At 33.7% G+C, this 26,974-nt stretch overlaps 2 protein-coding genes and 1 long non-coding RNA gene across 4 annotated transcripts; all 3 read left to right on the forward strand.

Moving 5' to 3' along the window:
* Positions 1-3,633: 3,633 nt before the first annotated feature.
* Positions 3,634-4,744, forward strand: LOC134270738 (uncharacterized). Its single transcript, XR_009992875.1, has 3 exons — positions 3,634-3,706; positions 4,335-4,414; positions 4,655-4,744. It is a non-coding gene; the product is annotated as an uncharacterized LOC134270738 (long non-coding RNA).
* Positions 4,745-6,173: 1,429 nt separating this feature from the next.
* LOC134270739 (uncharacterized) lies at positions 6,174-15,996 on the forward strand. Of its 2 annotated transcripts, XM_062752982.1 has the most exons (22): positions 6,174-6,212; positions 6,314-6,396; positions 7,698-7,964; positions 8,772-8,880; positions 9,431-9,547; positions 9,696-9,757; positions 9,854-9,991; positions 10,680-10,793; positions 11,026-11,106; positions 11,415-11,523; positions 11,695-11,771; positions 11,902-11,966; positions 12,157-12,308; positions 12,925-12,956; positions 13,113-13,212; positions 13,537-13,679; positions 13,998-14,172; positions 14,447-14,586; positions 14,704-14,798; positions 14,954-15,032; positions 15,265-15,373; positions 15,682-15,996. In XM_062752982.1, the coding sequence occupies exons 2-22, from the start codon at positions 6,328-6,330 to the stop codon at positions 15,762-15,764; spliced, it is 2,316 nt and encodes a 771-aa protein (XP_062608966.1). In that variant the 5' UTR covers positions 6,174-6,212; positions 6,314-6,327; the 3' UTR covers positions 15,765-15,996. The 2 variants fall into 2 exon arrangements, with proteins under 2 accessions (XP_062608966.1, XP_062608967.1); XM_062752983.1 differs by lacking the exons at positions 6,174-6,212; positions 6,314-6,396 and adding an exon at positions 6,948-7,521 and having other exon boundaries at positions 15,682-15,995.
* A 4,152-nt stretch (positions 15,997-20,148) lies between these two features.
* Positions 20,149-26,971, forward strand: LOC134270740 (inverted formin-2-like; the record flags this gene model as incomplete). Its single annotated transcript, XM_062752984.1, has 6 exons — positions 20,149-20,811; positions 23,317-23,432; positions 25,454-25,613; positions 25,927-26,108; positions 26,243-26,322; positions 26,431-26,971. Coding segments are annotated over exons 1-6 (1,530 nt in total), but the record flags the coding sequence as incomplete, so codon positions are not given.
* Positions 26,972-26,974: the final 3 nt, after the last annotated feature.

Raw genomic sequence — 26,974 nt, forward strand, 5'->3', positions numbered from 1 at the left:
TTCACCTAGATCGGATGAGTAGTTTACGAGAACACTCGCGGACAAAAAAGTACCGGAGAACAAAGAAAAAATTCAGAAAAAGTAAAAACAATATGTTCCCAAACTTCGTTTGGGGAACATAATAATAATAAGAAACAGAGTAAAAACAATATGTTCCCCAACTTCGTTTGGGGAACATAATAAACTTCAATAGCAAAACACGTTAAAGGTTAAATGGTATGTTTATCTTAAAAATCATTTCAAATTCCACTTGTGTTAAAGAGATGCATGTTTTAAAAATAATACCGGTAATAATACATGTATACGGCTAGTCAAACCCCGTTTTCATAAACTCGAGGGTGTTCGAAAAATCAACTTTGAGATATCCAAGGGTTCGAGATATTTAAGAGGGTAAAATACTTAAAAGAAAAGGTGCTTGAGACTTCCAAATCACTTCGCCATATTCATGGCTTTCGAGATATCTGAGTTGGTGATACCGAAGTACAACTGTATAAAGTATAGTAGATTTTGCAGTACTCACCGTCATAGATAGCGACTACGTCATTATAGCAGGCGAGAGACGGCTGGAGTTGACTGTCAATCACTCGGAGGTACACGGAGGGGTCCTCTATAGAGTTTGTGGCAGTTATTACCCAAGACATGGAACTGGAGCTGAAAAAGGAAGATTCGAAGTCTAATATCACAGAAAGATTATGATCTTTCATTATCAGTGCTCAGTGCTTCTTTGTTTAAAGGAATGGAGATGTGCAGATTGTGTCCTCTCATTTCATACAGAAATTAGGATAATCATACCAAAGGAAAAAAGCAGAAGAAATCAGAATATATGTATAATTTTGCAATTCTGAGGTAAAATTATTAAACTAAATCGAGAACGTGTCTTTCTGTCATGCTGTACATGTGCATGGGGGTGGGGGATGTAGCTTCTAATTTTTTTCAGTACTAAATTACGTGACTCTAACTTACTGTACATGTAATGCATGCAACAACAGAATTGGGATGGTGGGCTCCTGGACTTTCAGTAAACATTTATTATAGTAAAAAGGCTAAGTATGGGGAAAGAGACCCAGGGTAGCAGCCCCAACCCACTCCACCCTCGGTGTACGTTCCTGAGCTTAACTGTTACAATGCCAGCCGTCTTTGAACGTATTGTTTTCTTTTGTTCGTATATAATGTTTTCTTTGTTAGTTTAAGAAGACTGATGTGAATCAAACCTGCACTATATTTCTTATATTCTAATCTAGTAAATGTGTTATCTTAAATCATGGAAGGTGTTATTTCTCGTTTACAATCAAAAATATATTTTAAAGTTTGATAGAATTCCTCATATTAAGTTTTGATTAGTTTTTTTTTCCGAGTCAATCCATCTAAATGCTCTTGTTATTAAATTGCCATTTAAGGATAAGCTACTTAAAGATATGTAATAAATCTTAAAATCAAAGAAAATAATTGGTTAATTTTTGCTCAGGCGTTGACGTGATCTAAATTCGACAGATAAACTATTAGTATCCAAGTAAACCATTTTAAGCACGTATATAGCATCCGAGTGGGGGGGGGGGTCCCCCTCTTTTTCCAGATGTATCTTTTTACTGTACGGAAAATTTTACCTACGGTTTATTGATAGTCCGACCCTTCTTTTGTTGCAGTATAAGTAAATAAGGATAATATTAACGTATAGTAGCGTTTGATTTTAAATAAAATGGTACTGAAAGGAGTTGGAATCTACAACCCCACCCCACCCAAACCCCACGAAATACATATAGAATTATCGAGTGTGGACAATTTCTATTTTATTTTTTTTATTTTATTTATTTATTTTTGGTTTGTCAAGTATTTTTCAGGCATGTAGATTTTTTTTCTCTGCCCCCTTTCAAAAATGATATTGTACAAAAGAGAAATAGAGCTGTGTATACTATAGATATCAAAGTTGTCTTATACACGGTACTCACTCTCCGTAACTTTGTGGATAGTTGGGTGATGTGATATATTGAACAGTTTCGTTTGCTGTAAGATACCTCGTTACTCCCTCTGAAATTAAAAATCATGTGTGGAACGTAGACGTTTACGAAAATTAATTACCGTATACGAACTAATGCACTTGTAGAATAAAAATCAGGTTTGAATCTTAAAAATGTTTCATTAATTTTAAATGCACATGTAAAGCATCATTTTATATACATTGAATACGTATTTTTATTATCATTTAAAAGTAATTTATACGAAGAAATTCAATATTCATAAATACAAAAGACTTTAAAGGGTTTAAGATTTACTAGTTTTAATAATACTTTATTTACTTACCAACAAAATATGAATAGTAATAAAATATAAAAGTTGTAGATATCAAATTTCCAATGTTCATTTTCCTGTACATTTTGAAGTCTGTAGTCACTTTTTCATTATTATTCCTCCAAACTCGACGACGGAATCAGACATCCATACATTTCGTTTTACACAAAACACTCTAATACCTTTGTTGATCAAATGAGATTTGTTGACGTTGTGTTGTTCTAACACAATGTATTAGCCAATATCACATATTCTTTCAAATCTTTTATTTGTTTACACATGTACGATCAAATCCATGCGTTTCTTATCCTTTCGGTCAAAAATGGAGATTACAACTTACGTTGATGAGTTAACAATAAAACCATCAGGAAATCTCCATAGGAGAGAACTTCAGTGATGTTTTAATAATGGATTCCATAAACCGATTATCTGCTTTTTATAAAAAGATTTTCTTACATTGTATTTTCCGAATGCCGACGGGGCATTTTTAAATACCCGTTAAATAATACGCTAAATCATTCAGAAAAATTTAATTCGGGGGTTGTTTGTATATAATATAAAATAACTTTCTCATGGTGACAAGTGGATAAAAAGGTATACACGTGGGGACCTCGATCATCAATTTTTATCTGTCACTCAGCTTAATTTTTATCCTTCATAGAATTTATTTGATAATTAGAAATCAACACGAATCATTTGAATTAAAATTCCTTCTTGGTATACGTTAAACCAAAGCCGTTTCATTCTCAAAATGAAAAAAGAAATAAAATTCAAATATAAAGAATGATGCATCATTTTATTTCAAGACGAACTCCTTTATAATTACATATCGTTTCTAAAAGGGATGAATTGAATATGATTATAATAAATCGATCATTACCACTTTACCAGTTATTCGAGAAGAGAAAACAGGCTGAAGTTTTTTGATAATGTGTTTGTGGAATACTCTATAAATACTAAATAACCAACGCTAATTTTATTTACTCTCAATTTTCCAAAATGTGAAAAACCTTATTTGTTGGGGCACCTTTTCTAGCGGAAAGGGGTCTGCGTTTCCGGGGGGGGGGGGGGGTTCCAAGATAACTTTTAGTTGGTTAAGTATACTAATATATATTTAATAACTCTGCAAATTCCCTACCCCCCCCCCAGATCCGAGCATATAATCAGAAAAGATTAAACCTCTGGTTGTGTAAAAAAATGAAGCTTAATTTTAAAAAATGAAACGCGATTCGGTAATAACATATACATACAATGTATGTATTTCAGGTCACAGGTGGTACTCGTAATGTACATGTATTATATATAATGACAAGCACGCTATTGAGTGTCTGCAATCCAACCATTCGAAAAATGTCAAATAATTTCTGGAACTTTATCGCTTTTATTCTTTTTAATTTTAGCGTTCAACAAACCAATTCAGGTAGGTCTCGAGACTTTTGACTTCTTTTTTATGCCATTAAATTCATTAAGAGTCATTCTTTTATTTACATGTATTATCAAATTGAAACCTTTCGCATCTGAAAATAATCATACATAAATCATCACATTTAAAAGTTTAAAACATTAAAAAAAGTTTTAAACTATAAAAAGTTTTTAACATTATATTAGAATACCTGAATATTTGACATTTTTGAAATTCAACAAACAGCGCTAGCAAATTTTTGTTCATTATCAATAAGCTTTAAGGTATTTCTAGCTATATAGGATCTACATGCACTTCGGTATTTACATGTACTAAGGGAGTGCATTGACAACATTGTACAATAAGGACTGGCAATAGTTTTGATATTGTACATATTTGAACAAATTAATTACACAAAATTGACATTCAGTATGTTTTTACATGCTCAGTAAAGAAAACTTTGAAGGTGTGTTCGAATTACACGTACTTCCTACATTCTGTGTCTTATAATTATGCAATTTATTAAAATTCATTTCAATTAAAAAACCTTTGTTGTTGCCCCTGATGTCAGTCATTTTCCAAATATCTAGTATATAGTACATGTAACTCTTTTTTTTTCTTATATACAATTATGCAACACGAAAAGCTTGTGAGAAAGGATGGGCTAGTTTTGGAGGAAAATGCTACTACTTCCTCTTGGATGAAATGAACTTTCTAGCGGCAATGGTGAATATATATAGTGTACCATTATATCTGATTGCCTATCTAAAACATCACTAGATTTCAAAGACCTCGTGAGCATTGGACTTATAAATTTTCAAGGAGAAACGGATGATATAATGAATTTGTGATAAGGAGAACAACAAACTAAAATGAAAATTAATGTTCTTTTTTTCTTCTTAAATTTAATTTGACTTTAACTCTAACACTAACCAAGTGAGTTTTATTTGTTCTGTTTACATGCAGACAGCATGTCACAAAGCTGGCGCTGATGTGCTGGAATTTCACAATCCTTTGGAGGAGAAATGGATTGATTTACAGTTTCGACTCAGAGGTATTTACATATACATGCACTGATATATATATTCTCTTTTGATTCATAAGTTTCTGAACTGTAACAAACACAAACAAAACGGTATTTCTAAGTACAGGTAACTATTTTAGCAATCCCCCATCACAATTTAAAAAAAAATGTCTTTCAGAAATTATAATTACGTAAAATTAATATAAGTATTTTTATTGAGATATGACTTCATCATCCAGTAATTTCTTTGCAGGTTATGATGGAGTCTGGATTGGAATCAGTGATCTTCAACAAGAAGGACACTTCATTTCCGTATCAGAGGCCAGACCGCCACGATATCTGAAATGGGCCAGAGGAGAGCCCACAAATAGTGGCAGTAATGAACACTGCGCGTATTACTATTATACATGGAGAGGACTGGTCGACGTACGGTGTTCTAACAAATACAACGTTGTGTGCAAAAAATAAATTTGAAGATTTCCCAGAAATCATATTTAACATCATTAACATTTTCTATTAACTCCCTCTGTGGTGCAAAGTCTTATCACGAACTAATGAACCCGAATTAATACGCCTGTGAAATGTATATGAGAGATGATAGCCGTAGCCCCACCACTCAAAAGTAATGGGAAGAGTTGAAGTTTTTTTCCGGACAAACAGATATTAAACAGACTGATTGACTGACGGACAGGACAAAAACTACCGGGAATAAACCCCGAATCTTCGATTACGGGTGCATTCAAAAGTGTGTGTTCTTAATTTTGACCAATCATTTGTAATGACTTCTTAATTGTTATCATATGAAACACTCTTTCCAACAACAACAATGCCCTCTTTCCCTTTCCTTTGCACTAAATTTCTCAGTCATAGGCGTCGGAACCAGGGGGCTTTGGACCCCACCCCCCACTCCGGTAGGGGTGGGGTTATCCCCCCACCTTTTGGCAAAGATAGACATATTATTGAACATTGGAGCGTATGTTTAGCCCCCCCCCTCTCCCCTTTCAACAGAGAGGTCGCAGTTTAGATCAAAAAGAAGTGGTAGTGTTTGTAAAGAAAAAAATTGAAAGAAGTTCGACCCCCCCCCCCCGCCCCCTACACACATGAAATAGGATTTCTTGTTTGGAGAATGGACACATTATTCTTTTTTTTCTACACTTCCCCCACTTTCAATTTGCTTCCGACGCCAGTGTCTCTTAAATTATCCCCCAACTACCACAATCTGATGATGTAATTTTTGTTACATAGTTACATTATTTCATATTTTACAGCTATCGTTTCAACAACTGTTTTTTTTTCTCACCGTCGAAAAGGCTTCTTTTAGTTTTACGTTTGGTTTGGTGTGATGGTTCACCGGTATGAGCGTCACACGCCCGGGTACATGCGTAATCTCAAGGTCTCGAAAATATAATCAATATTTCTATTCCCATTGTAACGATGTTACGATAATGATTGAAAGTTCCAAATCAACGACTCATAAACCGACCAAAGCTAACTGAAAAGGTTAGTAAATGTTATAAATTTAACTACTCTGTTTTTGATTATAAAATATGTGTATTAATTTATGTTTCATTACATTTTTTTAATATACCGATATATTACAGAGAGTATACATCAAATGATGGATAATATATTTACAAGTCCCACAAAGACGCATTATAAATTGGTATCATTTGCTCAGAGCAAGGTAAGAGGCAGTTTTAAGTTTACTTAGATTCATATATAAACCGACCTGGAAGCAAGGGAATTTACATTTGTGTTCCTTCCATATGATTTTAAATTAATATTTTCTGTTTCTCCAAACTGAAGTGGAAGAAATATTATACTGTCTAGTATTTATAAAACCAGTGGCGGATCCAGAAATTTTTAAAAGGGGGGGCCCGACCAGTTCTAGGTCAGGGTAGGGGCCCGAAGCCACACCCAAAAACAATGATTTATTAAATATTGTGTATTTTTTGGACTCAAAAGGGGGGGCCCGGGCCCTCTGGCCCCCCCCTCTAAATCCGCCAGTGAAAACATCATACATGTGTATTTATTGGTTCCTTGCGGAGACATTTCCACAAATTATTTTAGATTTCTTTCATATTAGCTCGTATCTTACTAAATTTTGTTTAAAATAATCTCAAGGTCACAATTTAAGTTCCTATGGTATCCTTGAATTTATGTAAACCGTAAAAATATTCTTAAAAGCTTTAATTTCAAAAAATCAACTCCGCATCACATATATATGGGAATCTTTTTATCAAAATAGATGCTGTCTCTTTAAAACTTATTTAAAAAAAATAAATAAAAGGCCTAAAAGGCATAAGTATCTATGACAAAGATCCCATGGATATATCTCCGGAAATCACCACTCCATGCATGAGTGTTTTCTCAAGTAGGTCACATGACTTCCGCTAAAAATATAAACAAACAAATATCAACGTTTTTCGTGCTTGTCGATAAATTGAATGTTTGGAGAATCTGACTCTGTCATGTGCAGAAAAAAGGTCTGAAATAAAAGTTTTATATTGGCTTATCGTTCCTTGCAACAATAGCATTTCGAGTAAACAAGGCCGGTACACGAAAATGCATGGGCTGCATCACAAGACATGTTGAAGACAGTTCAGGGTCGAGAAATGGGAATAGGCCTTTTTCACGTGACTGTGTTTCACGTTCATTTGTCTGTTACGTGGCTGTTTGATTGTTTGATTAATCCCCGTTAATTCCAGAAGCAATGCTGAATATTTTTCTCAGAATTGATTAATATGTAAGATTCTTTTAATTTGCACCCTTTGGACTTAATTCAGTTTGGCCACCGGATATGGATTACGTACGTATATATTGCAGCATATTATAAAGATTTCTAAAGATATTTAATATTCTCATGAAAAAATATGTCAAAAGAAGTATATTTTCATCTGTACTTGGACAAGATTTCACTTTGGAGTTTCAACACTTTCAGATGAAAGAAGAATTTTTTAATTTGTTGTGTACTATTTTTAATAGGTCTCATCACCAAATGTGCCAGTATCAGTGGATTCTTACAATAATTCACTAAATGGTTCCCTCGTTGGAGACACAAACTCTGAGTCAGGGGCAAACAAGATCCGGAGTGCATTTAAGGATGATGACAGTGGTCCATACAAGAGGCTGAGCTGCTCTCTGAAAGTTGACGGTTCAGACACTGGGTCCCATGAGGAAAATGAAGAGACAAGGGGATTCACCAAATCAGAGAATGATGTTGAAGCTCAGAAAATTCATCAAAATTATCTGGTTTGTATGACCTCGATCATGTGGTTTTTTGCTATGGACACTATATACATAGCTGCATGCAATTTTTATCAGTTAATTGGCAATGAAAATTGTAAATTTTTAGCTTACCTATGCAGAAAACTCAAATGAGCATTTCTGATCATCCATTTGTCTTTCCATCAATCTGTATAGGAATATGACTTAAGATATTTTCTTCCCAAAGTCAGAAAAGAAATTTAATGAAAGATTTCTGAGGTAATATAGATTCCAAATGGCTCAAACATGACCTTAGGGGGGATCCTTAATTATAAGAAATCAAAATCTATAAATAAAAATCTTCTCAAGCACAGTTAAGCCATGATTAATATACGGAAGTAGACTCAGGAAACAGAGATTTGTGTTATTAGTCAAATTATGACTCCAGGAATTAAGTCAGGTGAAGGCACATATGGAGGTTGTAATTTAAATATAAAGGGAGAAAAAAAATGATAAATTTTCTTCTAAAGTACAGCAGTGCCATGATTAGTCATTTATATGAAAGCAACATCAGATAGTTTAGATTCATGTTAGGGCATCTAAAGGTTTATTCGAAGTCACTTTTGGTGGTATTTTCCTTAATTTATTCCTGAGAATAAGTGAACTTATACCATGGAAAAGTAGCGGTAGCCTAAAAAACATTCTCTAATCTGTAATGTAAAAATGAAATGTGTGTTTCACCAAGAAATTCAGTGATAATTAATTTATACACTTCAGATTCATAGAATCTTTTAAAACTTCTTTTGTTAATTTTATCATCTTGGTGACACTATATCATTTATCATGTTGTAGTTTGGGTTTAAAAAATGGAAGAGTCATGTGACAAGGAGACCCTTGTCAAATCGATCAGAGATTGTACAGACTTTATATGCTGATGTCAGTGAAGTCAAAGAACTAACAGGTACAGTCAAATGTAACCATCTCAAACTAACAGGTACAGTCAAATGTAACCATCTCAAACTAACAGGTAAAATCAAATGTAACCATCTCAAACTAACAGGTACATTCAAATCTAACTACCTCAAACTAACAGGTACAGTCAAATGTAACCATCTCAAACTAACAGGTACAGTCAAATGTAATTATCTCAAACTAACAGGTACAGTCAAATGTAACCATCTCAAACTAACAGGTACAGTCAAATGTTACCATCTCAAACTAACAGGTACAGTCAAATGTTAACCATCTCAAACTAAAAGGTACAGTCAAATGTAACCATCTCAAACTAACAGGTACAGTCAAATGTAACCATCTCAAACTAACAGGTACAGTCAAATGTAACTATCTCAAACTAACAGGTACAGTTAAATGTAACTATCTCAATGTTGATGGGGCTGAGTAAATTTTTTTTATGATATCTGAAGATTCAATAATTTGAAGCTTAATATGAAAAAAAATGTGAGTGGAACTTTTGATGCACTTACAAATACAAGTATCCCTATTTTTTTCAGTGTCCACAGTTGGATTTTGGAACATCCTTTATGCGGTTTTGTTTGGTTGGTGGATTGCGCTGGTCTATTGTCTTGTTGGAGGTTTAATGTATATTACAGTCATTGGTAAAGAATATGGTAAGAATTCAAGGGAGATAAATCCTGTTTTCTTTTTAATAATCATTTATTATTATTTTTTAAGTCTTATAGAGGCACTGAAACAATATCAATGTATTTTATATAAAAAACATTGCAGTTAAGGAATTACTATGAATTTTTCTTTCAGCTCACTTCTGCTTTAGAATGGCAGATTATTTTTTCTGGCCATTTGGTAAATTTGTTTATGTGGTGAGTTTGACTTTATTTATGTGAGATAAATATCAGCTTTGTTTGTATTGAAAGAAGACCTATTTATTTGATAATTTTTTAAAACTTTCTCTTCAGGTAAAAGATGATAGTTCCCCATCATCTTCTAAAGTCAGCAGCACTAATGCCCAGGATACTGAAAACACCCCTCTGTTGAAGGACTCCATGGAAGCATTAACTGACAACAATGAGATATATCCCTGTGAGGGGTTCTGGGTAAGACCATGTAAAAAATATTACAAACAGCGGTACAGAAAAAATTTTTTTTCAACATTTTAAACAAATATAAGATGAAAAATTCTGTACCATTTTTGCAAAACACATAGAAACTAGACAATATTCCATTGGCATATTTAAACAAGATGTGTTTGTGAAACACTATGCGCCCGGCAGCAACAAAGTTCGAAAAAAGCTATTTTTAGCATATAGGTCACAGGCAAGATCCCAAGGTCATTGACCTTGGTGTCATTTCAAAGACTTGATTAGTAGAATATGCATACTAAATATAAAGTATCTTTTATGGTTCAAAAGTTATGGCGAAGGTTAAATTTTACAGAAACTATTTTTAGCATATAGGCCACAGTCAAGGTCACAAGGTCATTGACCTTGGTGTCATTTGAAAGAGCTTAATTAGTGGAGTATGCATATTAAATATTAAGTCTCTATCTTTCATGGTTCAAAAGTTATGGCGAAGGTTAAAGTTTGGGGACAAAAACAGACAGACAGACAGACAGACAGACAGGACAAAAACAATATATGCCTCGGATCTATCGATCCGGGTGCATAAAAAAATGACATAAAACAGCTTGTAGATACTAAGTAGTATCGGTAAACATACATGTGTGGAAGCAAGTACCAGTACATGCACATTTTTAAATGTATTTTACAATATGTTTTTTTACAGAGTCATGGTCAGTCGTATGTTTGGCTTATTCTTGGACTGCCATTAATCGTCCTTACACATGTGGTTGTTATGTGTGTGACTTGGTTATTGGTCATCAGTATTGGAATGGCTAAGGTAAATCTTATACTTATCTTTTATACAAACAACATTAACAGCTAGGATATCACAGTCAGGTATCAAAGATGTAATATATATTTTTCACTCAATTAATTTTTAAATGTGCCTAAAGCTGGAGAGATATCACACTACATATATGGAGTTCAACAAAAATTAAAATAATCTTGTGAGAGAAAAAAAAATTTCACTCAAGTGAAATGTTTAGTAATTTTTTTGGGTCATGTTTCAGATCCATTGGAGAACTGTGAGACAGATTCTGTACCTCCCTCCCGGTGAGGTGAGGACTGGAGACTCATTTATCATGGACCTGGTGAGTACCGTTATGTTTGGTTCCAGTGAGAATTTGTAAAAGGAGGGAAAGAATTTTTAAATGTATTAAATATTTGTAAAAGATATTAAAACTTGAATCAAGAGAAGTCAGAATTGGAGAAATAGAAAGCAAAAAGAAGCTCACCAATGTAGTAGGTTCATTTTCTAAAATATATGCAGCCAGAAAATCAAACACTCCCAAGGAAACATACTTAAACTCATACACATAAGTTATGTGAGAACTCTCTTTCTCAATGAGAAAAATAGGACAAAAATATAGGTCATTTTATTTTGTCTTGATTTTTATAGGACACAAGAAAAAAGAAGAAGAAGGGAGAGATTCTAATGTATACCCACAATGCAGTGAACCTGTACTATTATAAATATACTGTGGATGGAATGAATATCATCTTTGTCAGTATCCTTTACAAAAGCGACTTGAAATGTGTAATATTGACCATTTAAAAAGTTAAATTAAAGCTTCCTTAGAGCTATTTAATTCTTTACACTTATTTTTCAAAATTGCTAATGGCAGTACACATAAATACTTCAGAATAAAAAAAAGTTTATTTTCCTTAATTGCTGCCAGATTTGTTATTTTTTGTCATCCTCTCTCTGGTGTTGGGGTATTCAGATCATGAAAATAAGTATTACTCAGGCGTGACGGTGAGTTATTGTCAATTGAAAATAATGATTTAAATTATATGCTTAGTTGTATTTTCGGAGATAATGAATTTTAGGTTAAAGATTTTAGGACTTGATTTTTATTTCAAGTGAGATGTATTTCTCATTTCAGAAAGTGGTTCTAGGCATAATGGCGATTGTACCACTGACTTATTACATTGGAATGGCTATAATATGGTAAGTGTGATTTCTTTCTTAAGGTGTCTTAATTTGTAATTAATACATGTGTATGCATCCAGTAACTCATCTTTACCAATGATACGAACAATTTAATTTTATGAACTAACAATAAGTAAATATGTGTTTGATAGATGAACATTGATGTGCTCTACGATGTACATTAAATTTTCTTGAATATTCTTGTCAGTATATCTGCTCAGAGTAGTTATGCGGTTGGTGCGGTGCTGAACGCCACATGTGGTACCGTGGTGGAGATGATATTATCCGTGGTGGTGCTTAACAAGGGAAATAAATCAGGCAGCGCATGTTATGTAGAGCTGGTCAAGTCAAACTTGGCAGGTAAGGGAAACTGTTATGAGTAATGGTTATAAATTTTGCCATATAGAGGTCATACTTACTACAAAGGTTGTTTATGAATTGGGAGGGGGGTGGAAGAGGGGGAGGGGGGTCTGGAATTTGACCCAAGGTCATTCAGGCAAGGCCACTTACCGACAGAAACATTGGAAGTTCTTACTTCATAGATTGCTTATGACCTGAAGACGTAATTTACTTTAAACCAATGTCATTTATTTAGTTAAATTCAAGGTCACATAAAAAAGTTTAATTCCAATCCTGATCATACATCTTGTAATGGAGAACATAAAAGATTTAAAACATATCACAATATTGCATGTTATATGAGGGTATGTACTGATCATGACCCAGGGTCATTCTTGCAAGTTCAAGGTCACTTGCAAAAGAAAAAACTGAATACCAAGTTAATTCATGTTAGACTACAACATTATATTCACCCAAGGTTATTTTAGGCCTTTTAACTCGGATAACCTTTTATAATTATATGAAGGAATAATATACATAAAATTATATTTTATTGAAAGTTATCTTCTTTCCTAGGGAGTCCTGAACCTCATAGTTCATGATATTTACTTATTTATGATGTTTTCTTTTTCATTAGGAACAATTATTGGCAGCATACTTCTTATACCAGTGAGTATATTTTAAATCAATAGTTAAAACTTTAGTTATCTAATTTCAAATTTTAGTGTAGATTGCACACTTAATATTACCAACAGAATTAGCTATCAGAATCCATATTTCACATGGAGGAAATGGTTAACACTGTCTTTTCCCCCCTAATCACAGGGTCTGTGTATGATTGTGGGAGGGTTAAAGTTTCACTCCCAGAGATTTAACCACGCCTCAGCTGGAATTTCCTCCCTCCTGCTTTTTGTGGCTGTGTCAGGTAAATGCTTTACAGCTTACATACATTTATATCCCATTCTTCACAATCCTCTTCCTTCTGTTTTGCTGATTTATTTTGCTTCTTTCCCTTTTTGTCATTTGATTTTTCAAATTATTGATTTACCCTTTTACCGTTTTGCCACAGCACAATAATTCACTTGAGTGTGTATTTCTAGAAGTTGGAGTTAAAGAGTTGCAGAAATTTTTTCAAAGAATTGCCATCATATTTAACTTCTATAAACTTTTATTAATAGTAATAAATAATGTCATGATTTGATTTCCTCTGTCTATGTGAGTATACTGTCTATATTGTTCTCCTTTGCAGGTGTGTTTGCTCCCACTCTGTTTGCCCGAATGTTTGGTGATCTGGAATGTCAGAAGTGTGAGAACTTCCTGTACAACTCCACAATACCAGGGAACTACAGCCAGAGTTACTACATGCACTGTACACAGTGTCATAGTGATCTGGTGAGAAAGCAAAATAGTGTTATTAAAGTTCATTTTGAGCAAGTTTTTCAGTCATTATCCCTGACCAATTCACAAAGCCCAAAACAGCTAGAAGAAAAAATTCTATGAAAGCCTCTTCTTAAATTAGAGGATTTTTAAAAATGTGAATTTTTGTTCCTCAAATAGGCAGAAAAAATATAAATCTTTTTCTTGTGTTTCACAAAAGCACGGTGATATACTATTACATATATCTTTGGAATCTTATTGCTGTAGATTTACCGTAGTCTGTGACTTTTTGTCTCTAAAGTTAAGGCTGCAGGTTTTTATCTTCTTTTACAGAGTGGTCTAGATGGGGATATGTCTCTTTTCAATGACCACATTAGACCTCTAGTCTACGCCAGTGCTATATTGCTACCTATTGCCTATATAGTGGGTATGATCTTCTCTCTGAAGACGCATGCTGCTCAGATCAATGCTACTTATATGAGGAGTCTAGAAGAGGCAAATCATGAAGGTGAGAGAGAGAGATAAAGAGAGGGAGAGAGAGAGGGGGAGAGGGAAATGAAGAGAGTGTAGAGAGAGAGGGGGAGAGCACACAACATGCAACTTTCTTATAAGCAAACATTCAATTGTTTCAAGCTGAATTTAAAACACACAGAATAGTTGGATGAACCTACCAGATTTTTTCAATTGATTCTTAAAAATATTTCTTGCTACATTTCTAAACACTTAAAGATTAATTTCTTTGAATAAAATACAATATTAGAAGGAAAAAATTCCTTTCACAGGCCATGAACATAGTGTTCCCATGTGGTCAAGGTTAAAGAGTGTCACCATTTTGCTGTGTTCAGCCACATTGATTGCATTCTGTGCAGAGTTAGTCTCAGACAACATCAAGGCTTTCTTCAAGTCTTCCGGTATATCAGAGGTATGAACTCTCAGAAAAAAATATCTACTTGGTCATTTATTTCTTCTTAAACATTGTTTACATTACATTTTATTGTGAATTATTTAAATAAACCTAATATTTTCATTTTTCTTTCAGTATTTTGTTGGAATTTTAGTCATTGCCATGGTAACAGAGCTTCCAGAGATTATAAATGGTGTACAGTTTTCATTTGAAAATAACGTCAATCTAGGGTAAATATTAATTCTTATAAAAAATATTTTAGATACTATTTGTAAAATAGATGAAATGTTTTAGGAGAAAATTAAAGGATGGTGAAATAAAATGTTTCCATACCATTACACAATCCTGCATGTTAATCAGAAATTTTATTATTTTTTACTTTCAGAATAGAGATTGGGACCAACACGGCCATTCAAGTTTGTATGATACAGGTTCCAATTCTGGTCCTTATTGATCTGATCTATGTAAGTGTTGGAAAATGTCAATTAAATTCTGCCAGTCACACAAATCCTCAAAATATTTCTTTCTGAGCAAAAGTTTGCTGAAAAAAAAAGTAAATTTCTTTGATGTATTAAAGTATAGAAAAAAGACAGTTCTATCATATGAATTCCTGAAATATCTTTTTGGAATCTTTCTGAAGAATATTTTGACAGAGAGAATTTGAGAATGTAAAATTATATATTCTTTGATTTACAGCCCTTTAACCTGGTCATGGTATTCAATGATGTACATCTATATGCCGTGATTTTTTCTGTGGTAGTTATAAATTATACATTCCAAGACGGTAAAAGTGATTACTTTCAAGGTAAGAATTGTGTTTCTGAAAATGTTTATTTGTTTGTTTGTTTGTGGGAAGAAGGGTAGGGTGAATCTATATATTGTCCTGTAAGAACAAGAGATAAGAGATAAAGTTTTAGGCCTCAATTTACCTCCCAAATTCTGGCTCATAGGCAAGCATACCTGGGGGGGGGCTTTGTATGAGATTGTATGTATATTATCATAAAATATTGTTTTGGTTAAGGGCATATTCATGAATCTCATTTTAGAAAAAGACAATTTTCAAACTTAAATTTGTTCATATATATTGACTAATTTAACTTTCTTTCTTTTCAGGTTCGGCATTGGTTATCATATATATTGTCATTCTTTGTATGTATTACTTCATGCCTATACCTGAACAAGTCAAATGTGCCTGATGGACACTAGATGTTAAAAAAAGGAGATACATTCACTATATGCTCTAAATCTCTACAATGGCATATATTCTTTAATGTTAAATTTTTATCACATTAAGTAACATAATGAAAAAAAAAATTGTGTCATAATGATCTTCAAAACAAGCATTTTTCTTTTATAAATTCATGTTTTTATTTTCACAAATTAGATTTTTAAGTATAGATACTGAATTTTCTTACGATGCTTTATGACTACTTATAAGATCTACTTATACATATTTAAAGATCTTTTTTAATCTAATAATGTTTCAAAGAGATTCACACAGTAAATCTTGATAATAATTGCATAGTTTTTTTTGCCTGTTACAGTGTCATTCATTTTTCTGCTTTATATAATCTTTTTCTGATATTGATATACTCAATGAAAGCATTCCAATACTTTCTATTGCAGACCAAATTTTTATGTTGATGTTTGATCTTTGAATAATTATGGTTATCTTTCTTAAAAATTACTTTAAAAAAATCAAAACTTGGATGTCTGATATGCTATAAATATTCAGGGCATTAATAGTATTAGTCTTCACTTGAACAAATGTTCACTTCAGGGTCATATATGTGTTATGTTTCTAGTCTGATTTTTATGTTAATTACAAGGAAATAGAGTAAAATTTGATTAGGACATTATTTTTCATCCTTACAATTCTCTTACAATGTTATTGAATTAATTGTTATGGCATAATAAAATTATTGCAGCGGTAATTTACAACGAAAATAATGCAGGTCTGTCCTGTTTCTTACACTTCAAAAAATATATTTATTAAAATCTTTTTTTCGCATAATGTTTTAGCATAACACAATAATATATTGATTTAACATTTTATAGGATTTTAATTTTATGAAGTCTTCATTTTCATACAGTGTTCTTTCTTTTTTTAATAGATTTTCTCGTTGAATTACTGTTATACTTCTAAGATCTGTTGTTGCTGTTACAATTTTTATCATAATTCATTGATTACCTTTGAACACACGTGTTTTCTCATATTTGTAACTATTATAAAATAAGAGAGTTTTTTCAGTTCTTCTTTACAGTCACACATATGAATGAATATGTGCAATGTTTTAATCAAGCTTGTAGCAATTTTCTGTTTACATGATTAATAGATGCATATAAATTTGCCTCAACATGAAAAAAATGACCAGAAATAAAACCAAACATTAATCTGAACTGATGTTGAAGTCTATTTGAATTTCACATCCTTTTGGATCAATTTTTAAAAAATCTTTTTTAAAGAAAAGTGCGGTATCTTGATGACAAAATATTAAGATTTTCCTTTTAAGAAACATCAACCATATTGTCATTAATTTGATGTATTTGTGAAATACTGATGCCCCATACGACAGCTTTTTGTAAAGAATAAAGTTTCTCAAATGCAAATCAAACTCCAAGGTTAAGAAAGAAAAACAACAAATATATTGTTACCCAAGGAAAGGACATTTGACAATAAATATGCTCATGAAAATTAAAAGCCTTTAGAAATAAGCACCAACAATTTAAATGCTATTGCCAAGGTTCAAGTTTTATTTTAAAGTGGGTCAAACTGCTAGGTCAAGGTCAAAATTGTTGGTATCTGAAAGAAGGTCTTGTCAAAAGAAGTACACCTATGAAATAAGATTGTCCTAGTACTTCAAGTAAATGTTCATAATTGATGGCCAAGGTAAAAGTTTTTTTTTGAAAATGGGTCAAACTCTTAAGGTCAAGGTCAAAAAATATTTATGCAAGTAGAAAAGTTTTATCACGGTGAATGCATTTATGAAATATGAAAGCCCTAGTTTGAACTGTTTCAAAGTTATGCCCAAGGTTAAAGTTTGGAACATATTTGCAAAAGTGGGTCAAACTTCAAGATTAAGAGGTCAAATGTGTTGGTATTCAAAGGGAGGAGTTGTCAAAAGGAATACACTTGTGGAATATGAAAGTCAAAGCTCCAGCCAATCAGAAGATGTGAGCAAGCTTCGTGCTTCTGTGGAAAAACAGATAGACAGACAGACGGACAGGGCATACATTATGTACCCTCGAATCTTCCAGGGGACAAAAAAAAAAACATCAAACAAATTGTTGATTAATTAGAGACTTGAAAGAACGTTCTTAATTTTCGGTTTCGGAACGTAATCTTTTAATTATACAGGTGTTATGCGTACATGCATTTAGCATGTCATGTAAATTAACGGTGATCACGAGTCACTGGAAGTATGACCGAAAAGTTCAAGAACAGGTGTGACGAAAATTAAAGTCTGAATCCCACGCATGTTTAGTTTACACCCGTTTTATGCTTGTTTGATGGGATGTCAGATACATTCGATAATCTTCCAGGTAGTGCGCAGGTAGTACTCCAAAAATTACTTTTCTAGGTGCAATGAAAAATTTTAAAGGTGTAGAGCAAACAATAAATTAAGCTTAAAGCACATAAAAGTTGTAAAACCTACTCGATCACTGTGCACTTATATACGCAGACATTGTGACTAATGGTAATTCATTATTAAACAACAAATAACGAAAACACAGGTAAACCTTTGACTAAGTAAAGGGCTTCAATGTTCGTCCTACGGGAGAAATGCATGACATCAAATGACACAAAATGCCAAGAAAGACTAAACAAGAAGGAAAAAAATGATAACTTTAACTTCTTGATAAAAATATATTAAATTATAGGCACGTAGTATTTTGAGGGGGCATCACTCTTTTCCCCTTATATAACCCTTTACTACTGAAAATAATGATTGAAAGCCTGCCCCCTCCCCCGCCGATACTAAAATTAAGTGCCTTAAATCACGATTTTTTTTACACCTCAACAAAAAGCACGTCTGAAAATTGAATGCCAATGATCAGCAGATCAATTCTCTCTCTGTCCTTGACAATATAATAAAACAAAATTGAGGAATGATTCAAACGCAGAATGCCCCGTATAGACATCACGTTGAACAATAAACAAATTATTGTCATGTTAGATATGTCAGTTTACGGAGGCAAGTAGCAGATAAACAAGGATGATACTATACATCCAACGAGTAGGATGTCAATTCCACTTTTTTTAATGTATGCTTTCCTTATGTGAGCTTCCATGCACATGTCTGCCTCAAAATAAATCCGACATTAATAGCGCTATAACTGGGGGCATACCTGTTAAGTATACAAATATATATGATATTGACTCTTAAATTATTTAAATCCATTACATGAATCTTGCCTAAAGTGAAGTTTAAAACCTGTTATCATTTCAAAACTTTGTACTCTCTCTCTCTCTCTTCCTGAGAATTAAGCATTTGACCGGATATACTGCTCAAATTCGAACTGTATAGAATGATCGAAGACTGCATCAATAATTTCGTTTTTGTTTCTTTGTTATAAATTTGAAAAAAAAAAAAATTCTGTTGGGAAGAGAATAAGTGACATACAGATAAGATACAATATCTACTAAAATGTTTAAATGATTCTATTGCATTATTAATTAATCGTGTTAATCGCGCTCGTTTAGAAACTCTTACATGAATAGATCTAAATATCCCAATAAATTTCGGAAAAGGAGATGAGATAATTTACTACGCCTTGAGTTTATCTCGGCCTTGACGAAAGATTTGGCCTCATTATTGGTAATGTATAAAGCAAAATTAACTGATCTATAGTTTGGATTGCTTTAAATTGGTTAAAGAATAAAATTAAGATTTTATATGAAATGATTATAATTGCAATCGAAATAAACTTTAGCCTAACTTTGCTTTGTACAATGGAAACAATTTAAAAAAATAATAATTTTAAGGAGCAAATATAAATAAAATATTCTTTTTTTTTAATTCTTAGCTAAGGAATTTAGTTGCTCCCAGTTAGTTGTTCGCCGTGTCGTACTTCTGTCTCAATTTTTCGTTTGACGAAAAAGTCATTAATTATAAAACTCATTAAACCTATCAACGATTCATTCTTTTTTGTAAATACTTTACCTTCAAATATAGGGTCCTTCTGTCTTAAGCGATTTTTTTATCGGTAAAAACACATGTTTAATCACCTTTACGCTAAAGAGCAACTTTCGATCAAATGTAAATACGTTTACTATATTTGTGGTATTTTAGATTTACATGAATAACTCGCTTTATACTTTTTTTGTTCAATTAGTGCAGACAGACCGGTTTTTATACATATTTATACATCCCACTTATTTGTATAACCTGCTTTATGTTAATGAAACACAATATCTAAAAATTGTGGAAAATTAATCATGTGTAATTCTTATCAGGTGAAGCATAAAGTTACCATGCATGTCAGAAAGATGGAAAACAAAGAAATAGCTTTCCGTTTTAAGAGAATGTTTGTTTTTCCTAACTTGAGTCACTGATGCATCTCAGGCAAAGTACGCGCATAACGCGAACACTGTATCATTTGAGTGCGCATACATCGTAAAATATTCGGCGATAACATAAGTTTTTCAAAGCGGGTTATTAAGAGTGTGTGCCTATACGTCTTAAATGTATCGATTGAGTGGGGTTATTTGCCTCAGGTTTTGAAAACGTGAAGGATAAAATTAAAGGTGTTTCGCCCATAAATTGTTTAACCTCTCGGATTTGATAATAATGACTTCCATGAGAGAAGAATCTAAGGGTGGAAGATTCAACAAGAAGAGGAAACAGCAAAGAATAAAACGATACAGATCCGACGGCTTTGTGGTGGGGAGGGAATTTTCAGACGATGAACTGGATGCACCGGAAGGGTCCTCGGATGCCATCCATTTTCTGGACTGGCTCCGGAACCCTTCCCTCCAGAATTTGGTCAAACTCAGAAAGAGTATCAAACACAATGATAGTGACTGGATGACGGAATTCCTGGAGTTTGACGGTCTGGGATTGTTGTTTCAATGTCTGAAGAATCTCAGCTCCAGAGAGACCGTGCATTTGTCTGAGATGGTTCTGAGATTAGAGTGTATTATGTGTATCAGGGAAGTGGCCAACTCACAAACTGGACTGGACTGTCTACTGAAGACCAAAGGTCGCAAGGACAATATCTTCGGGAGGAGGTTTGCCACAGGTAATATATCTAAACCTCCTTTTTTAAGTGTAATTGCTAGATTCTTTAAAAAAAAGCAAGAATCTGAACAATTTTTAGCTGTTAGCGATGCTAGAAACATCGAGCAGAAACATTGCCCTGGAACAACTTTTCTAATTTACTGAAGTTATCACTCATACTAATTGCTATTCGCGAGGCCAGTTTTAATGATAAGACTTTGTCCACATTATTTAAGTTTAATCTTATAAATAATTCATTTATTCCCGAGACCCAGAAATGGTGAATAGAATTTGACTTCACATTACGAACATGTATAGATGCATTATGTCTCTTCACGTACTCTTTCAAATACTCGTACTCAAGGAATACGTACAGTAATGTAAACAAGTATAAGACATTGTCTAGTATTATTAAGTCATTTTTCTTTCATGTATCATAACTTCCAAAGGGATTAGATCACAAAAACACTGTCAAAGTATGCACTCATCTGATCCAAAAATGTGTAACGTATAACACTCGCGGCGCACAAGTCTGATTTTTCGCTGCACAGTTAACTTGCATTAAATCAAAAAACACCGCCGGTAAGAATAATATAGTGTTCGACTGATTAACTTTACTGCTATCAAAGTCTACACAAGACGGCAAGATTGATATGAATGTATGAATTAGGCGAAGAAAATTCTATATTTATCTGGCTTTATCTTGAGAGCTGATAGATTTTCGTAGGTGCAGCCAAAACATGCAAGGTTTTTTATAAGGGGGAAAGGATTTTGATAAATATTTCATTCCATTTTTTTTTCACTCTCGTCTCATAAATATGAGAGCATGAAGAGATGTGCACAACATATCATAAATCGCCCTTAACATTCAACTTATTTTCTTAATTACACCAAAAGAAAGATAAAATCTTGTTAGGCATGTGTTTCATTCAGTTGCAAGTTGCGTAATTTCTAAAAGTGCATCTCATGCAGGTCGGAAAATAAGCTTTATTACATGTTACTGGCATATCTTTTCATTAGTAAAGACACGCTTTAGACATGAGCTAGGCTATATATTCAGAAATGAAATATTTCAAAAAGCATTTAGATAATGAATTGGTTTTTTTAGTGAACAGTTTGTTTTAAGAAAATAACGAGTTTTTGCATGTTTATTTGTGTACATTGCCACGCATACAGACAGACCGTCCGATCCATGCATGTACGAGGGTTGATCAAAAGGTGGTGGAATTTCTTTCTTAAATTTTATCGTGATTTGATGAAAGCAAACAACAGGCATATTTATAATATAGAGTCATAATGCAACAATATTGGAAAATTTTACCACTTTCCAAATACCAATAAGGTCACACGACCTTTCTGAAAATGAATAGCTGTGAAACCCGGGGGAGACTTCGACGTTGCGTCAAGTTAGGTATGTCTCGTCACGTTATAGAAGCATCTCACCTTAATGTCCAATTCGAATGCGTAATTCTACAAGATGCTGCCCTTTTGTCCATTTTTTTTTCTCTCAGGAAAAGCCTGGGTATCCTCTCGCATCAGCTTATCTTCATTTTTCACTCATATATCAAAATAACCCCATCTTTCCATATGATGTTCCAATTTCAGTAGCAATGTCAAGAACAGTACGTCAGTCAAAAACGTCCATTAACGCTTTTAATTTGTTTAGGGGGATAAACACTTAAAACAGAGTCTCCAAAAAGCGGACACACCTTTAATCAACGTCCATAGAAGTTGTATTTTTCTTTAATTTCTTATGCCACTAGAAAATCAGTAACTAAATGCAGTTTTCATCTGTAAAACTATATTTAACGGTTGTGAAGAGTTGTAAACCATAGTTTACAAATCGTTAAACTGTATTTATCAGACCATCTATGTTTTGCAATCGCAAATGATTGTTTTCAGTGTTAAGTATAGTTTACGCGGTTCTGAAACATAGATTATAGCGTTAAGTATGGTTTACAGATGTGAAATATAGATTAACGTTGTCAACTATAGTTTACAGTCCGTAAACTATAATTTACAACCGATAAACCTAGTTTATCAACTGTGAAACTATGTTTAGCTCATTTTTGTGAACTTGGCGAGCCATACATATAATTTTTGGTTTCTAGTAATGTTCTTTAGCCAATTCAGATGGCAATTACATTTTTATTTTGTTTAACTGACAAACACTTGATCTCACTTCCTGAATTTTACATCATGAAATTCCCTCTTTCCTCGTAATCTTGCTATGTGAACCAAAATAACGGGGTGATTTACCTGTGTCAGTTGACAAAGATACATCTGGTTACAGTGCAGTCGGCTTCGAAAGTTTTGCCAGTTGTCGAAAATAACATCAAAACAAAAGAAATTGAAAGAAAAACTTCCCGCTTGTTATCTCAGAAATTCCTTCTGCAACTGAAATTGACAGGTTTAATTTTGTTGATTCAAATTATGTTTCGTACTTTTCCCCTAACTATACATGGAGGAATTTGATGGCGAAAATTCAAATATTCAAATTCAAAATGTTCCTTATTTCTAATTACAGCTTTGGAGAACAAAAACCTGATGGTGAAGATGCAGATTTTTGAATTGTTGTCAGCCCTTTGTGTCTACTCTAAAGAGGGCTTTTATCTGACCCTAGACGCACTGGAAACTTATCGCGTATGTATGAAATCGATGGAAAAACAATGTACTCAAAAAGAGGCAAACAGTTTTAATTAACATACGCCTTAATGTGGAAGCTTGGCTGAAGAAAAGAAAGCACCTGATCTCACGTCCAACAACCTCGTTTATTGCACTAGAGAAAACTGAGTAATGATAAAATCCGAATTAATACAAGAGGCCCACGGGCCTTATAGGTCACCTGAGTATCATGTATCAACTTTCCAACAATTGAATTTGGTTCGTGTTTTAAACCAGATGCCATGAAATTCAGAATTTTGAAAGGTGCACCGTTGCTTATCATAATTATAAACTTAGCATGCTTACTCTATTTACTTAATACCAAGAGGTAGAAGAGCAACAAAGAGAAAATAGACTTCCACTTCAAACCAGTTGTGCACCCCATCCCAAAGGAAACACTGGCCCTGGGGCCACATATTTCAAAATTTTGAAAATTTTATCATAAAATGGTTGATTAATAACTAAAAAGTAGATTTCAAAATGTTAATTTATTTTCAATCTATGTACCCCCCCCCCACCCCCACCCCACCCCTGACCCAGGGAGCATGAAATTAACCATTTTGCTAGATGAAACTTTCTACATCATAAATATATATACTTGGATCATTGGCATAATACCCAGGAGCAAAGGAAAATATTTTAAAAGCATAAATGTATTTTCACTATATAATCAAAAGAGCCCCCCCCCTTACACCAATTTGCAAAACCCCTGATACAGGGGCAATGAAATTCACAAATTTGGTTGAGGCACTCTTGCTCACTATAGCTATATACTAAGTTAGTTTATTTAATACTCGGGAGCAGAGAAGAAAATTTTCAAAGATTTAATGTACTGAGTATTTTCACGATGTAATCAATAGAGCCCCGCCCTAACACCAGAACCCCTGACCCTGGGGCCATAAAATTCACAATTTTCAAAGAGGCACTCTTGCTCATCATAACTATGTCCTAAGTTAGTTTATTTAATACCCAGGAGCAGAGAAGAAGATTTTCAAAGAATTAATGCATTTTCACTATATGATCCTTAGAGCTCCACCCTAACACCAGAACCCCTGACCCTGGAGCCATAAAATTCACAATGTTGGTAGAGGCACTCTTGCTTATCATATCTATGTACTTATATATTATATTTAATATAATATGAATTTTAATAATGATAATAAAAATAAAAAATATTTTATTTTATATTTATATAGAAATAAAAAAGTAAAAATAAAAAATATTTTATTTTATAATTAATACCCAGAAGAAGATTTTCAGAGATTTAATGCATTTTCACTATATAATCAATAGATCCCCGCCCTAACAACAGAACCCCTGACCCTGGGACCATAAAATTCACAATTTTGGAAGAGGTACTCTTGCTCATCATATCTATGTACTTAGTTAGTTTATTTAATACCCAGGAGCAGAGAAGAAGATTTTCAAAAAATAATGCATTTTCAATATATAATCTATATAGCCCCGCCCTAGCACTAGAACCCCTGACCCTGGGGCCATCAATTTCACAATTTTGGTAGAGGACTCAATGCTGATTACAATCATACTAACAGTTTGACTGCTTGATGTCCAGGAGTAAAGAAGAAGATTTTTAAAGATTTCATTAATTTTAGTGGTTTTGGCCCCACCCCTCAGGCCCCAGGGGGTTTGGGACCATAAAATTCACAATGATTGTTTCCCTTTACCCATAGATGCTGTATACCAAATTTGGTTGAAATTGGTTCAGTGGTTTCAGAGAAGAAGCTGAAAATCTTCAAATGTTAACACACGATACACGACGGACGACGACGGACGAAAACAGATAGCAATAGGTCACCTGAGTGACTCAGGTGACCTAAAAATACTTAATAAGCTACATTTTTACCATTAAATCCTGTACGTATTAATAATCTCAAGTTTGGTTTAATAATATTCACTCATAAATTCGCGCATTCTTTTCAAACACTACCTAGAAGATATAATTTCGATCACGTGACTTAAATCTAGTACTTTTTTTCCAGACATGGCGGAAGCTTCCATACCGTTTTAGTATATTGGTCAATGAGCTTCGAACAGCAAACTTGGTGACGTACCGCACAACTATCATGGCGCTTATCAATGCCATAGTGGTTGCCAATGAAAACCTCCAAGAAAGAGTCCGAATACGGAATGATTTTGTATGTACGTCACTGTTTTATTTCTAACCATTACATTTTATCACTGTTTAAGACTTTTTAAAAGGATACAGTAGAAAATAATAGATTAAAGAATGAAAACTTAACAGACAGACATGATATTCAATATATATAATCAAATAAATAACATAAAATCATGAAGCAAGATTTGAAGAAAAAAAATTACGCATGCAAGGTAATTATTTTTTCCTGACCTTTTTACAAACTTCATCTTTTCCCCCTCTCTTGCTTGATTTCGTTCTTCACGATTCCATCAAGTTTTTTTTCTTAAATCTTGTTTTATGATTTTTACTTTGAAGATATCAATATTTTGGACACTATTGTGGTATTACGTGAAGAGAATGATGTAGACTTGAATCTCCAGTGTGACATTTTTGAGGAGGAGTTAAGTGCCGACTTGGAGGCAATGGAAGAGTTAAAACAAGCGGCTAATGTCGACATTGGTGATCCACAAGCTCTGTTCAAAGCAATAAATTCACGTGTAAGTTGTAGGAAAAAGGTTTGAAGAGACTACCACCTACACTATATATTAATGAAAAATTATCAGCAAATTTCTAAAGTTAGTGTCATTTTTCATTGACTATTAATTTTCTGACGATCTATTTCTATTTTTAGGTAGAAAACTCACCGTTGTGTTCATCATTCCTCAGTGTTTTATACAATTTATTTCAAATAGACACTAGTCAACCTCGTAGGTAGGTTCGTTAACAATAATATTATAAATAATAGGTATTTGTTTTCTCGTCAACATAGAAATAAAATAATTATAATCATTCTGATGTTTGGTTTCAATTCATTTAAAGTGAACAGATCTGGTGTTCCATAGAAAAACTCGTACAGCAAGTTCTTCAAGCAGACGACAATAGAGGGACAAAGTCGTCTGTAAGAAGAGGGTCCTCTCTACATTTAATGTCTACAATACACATAGAGAGCAAGGAACATAAAGGAACTCAAACAGAATGGGACACAACAACAGCTCCAAATCTCTCTGGGGGAGGTCTACTTCGAGGAAAAAGTCTATCAACAGAAGCCAAACATACAATTTCTGACAGGCTGAAGCAAGCAACAGCACAATACAGGACAGTGCAGACGTCATCCATAGACTCAATAGAATCTGGTGCAATTATCACAGCTCCACCACCGCCTCCACCACCACCTCCAGCCCCCGGGGCGCCTGCCCCTCCTCCGGCCCCACCACCTCCGCCTGGAGTGGGTGCACCGCCACCACCTCCTCCACCACCTGGTGTGGGCGTACCTCCACCACCACCACCTCCCCCTGGTGGTATCCCACCTCCTCCTGCACCACCTGGTATTGGAGGAGCACCTCCACCACCACCTCCTCCTGGT

This window comes from Saccostrea cucullata, unplaced genomic scaffold (assembly GCF_032062105.1).
Source record: "Saccostrea cucullata isolate Sc308-1 unplaced genomic scaffold, CSIRO_AGI_Scuc_v1 ctg9411, whole genome shotgun sequence".
NCBI classification, from domain to species: domain Eukaryota; kingdom Metazoa; phylum Mollusca; class Bivalvia; order Ostreida; family Ostreidae; genus Saccostrea; species Saccostrea cuccullata.

Bases quoted from the DNA above. Each gene is read 5' to 3' on its own strand.
- LOC134270739 (XM_062752982.1), top strand. From the start codon at position 6,328: ATGATGGATAATATATTTACAAGTCCCACAAAGACGCATTATAAATTG. The intron at 6,397-7,697 runs GTAAGAGGCAGT...TATTTTTAATAG, and splicing joins TATCATTTGCTCAGAGCAAG to GTCTCATCACCAAATGTGCC. The intron at 14,799-14,953 runs GTAAATATTAAT...TTTTACTTTCAG, and splicing joins GAAAATAACGTCAATCTAGG to AATAGAGATTGGGACCAACA.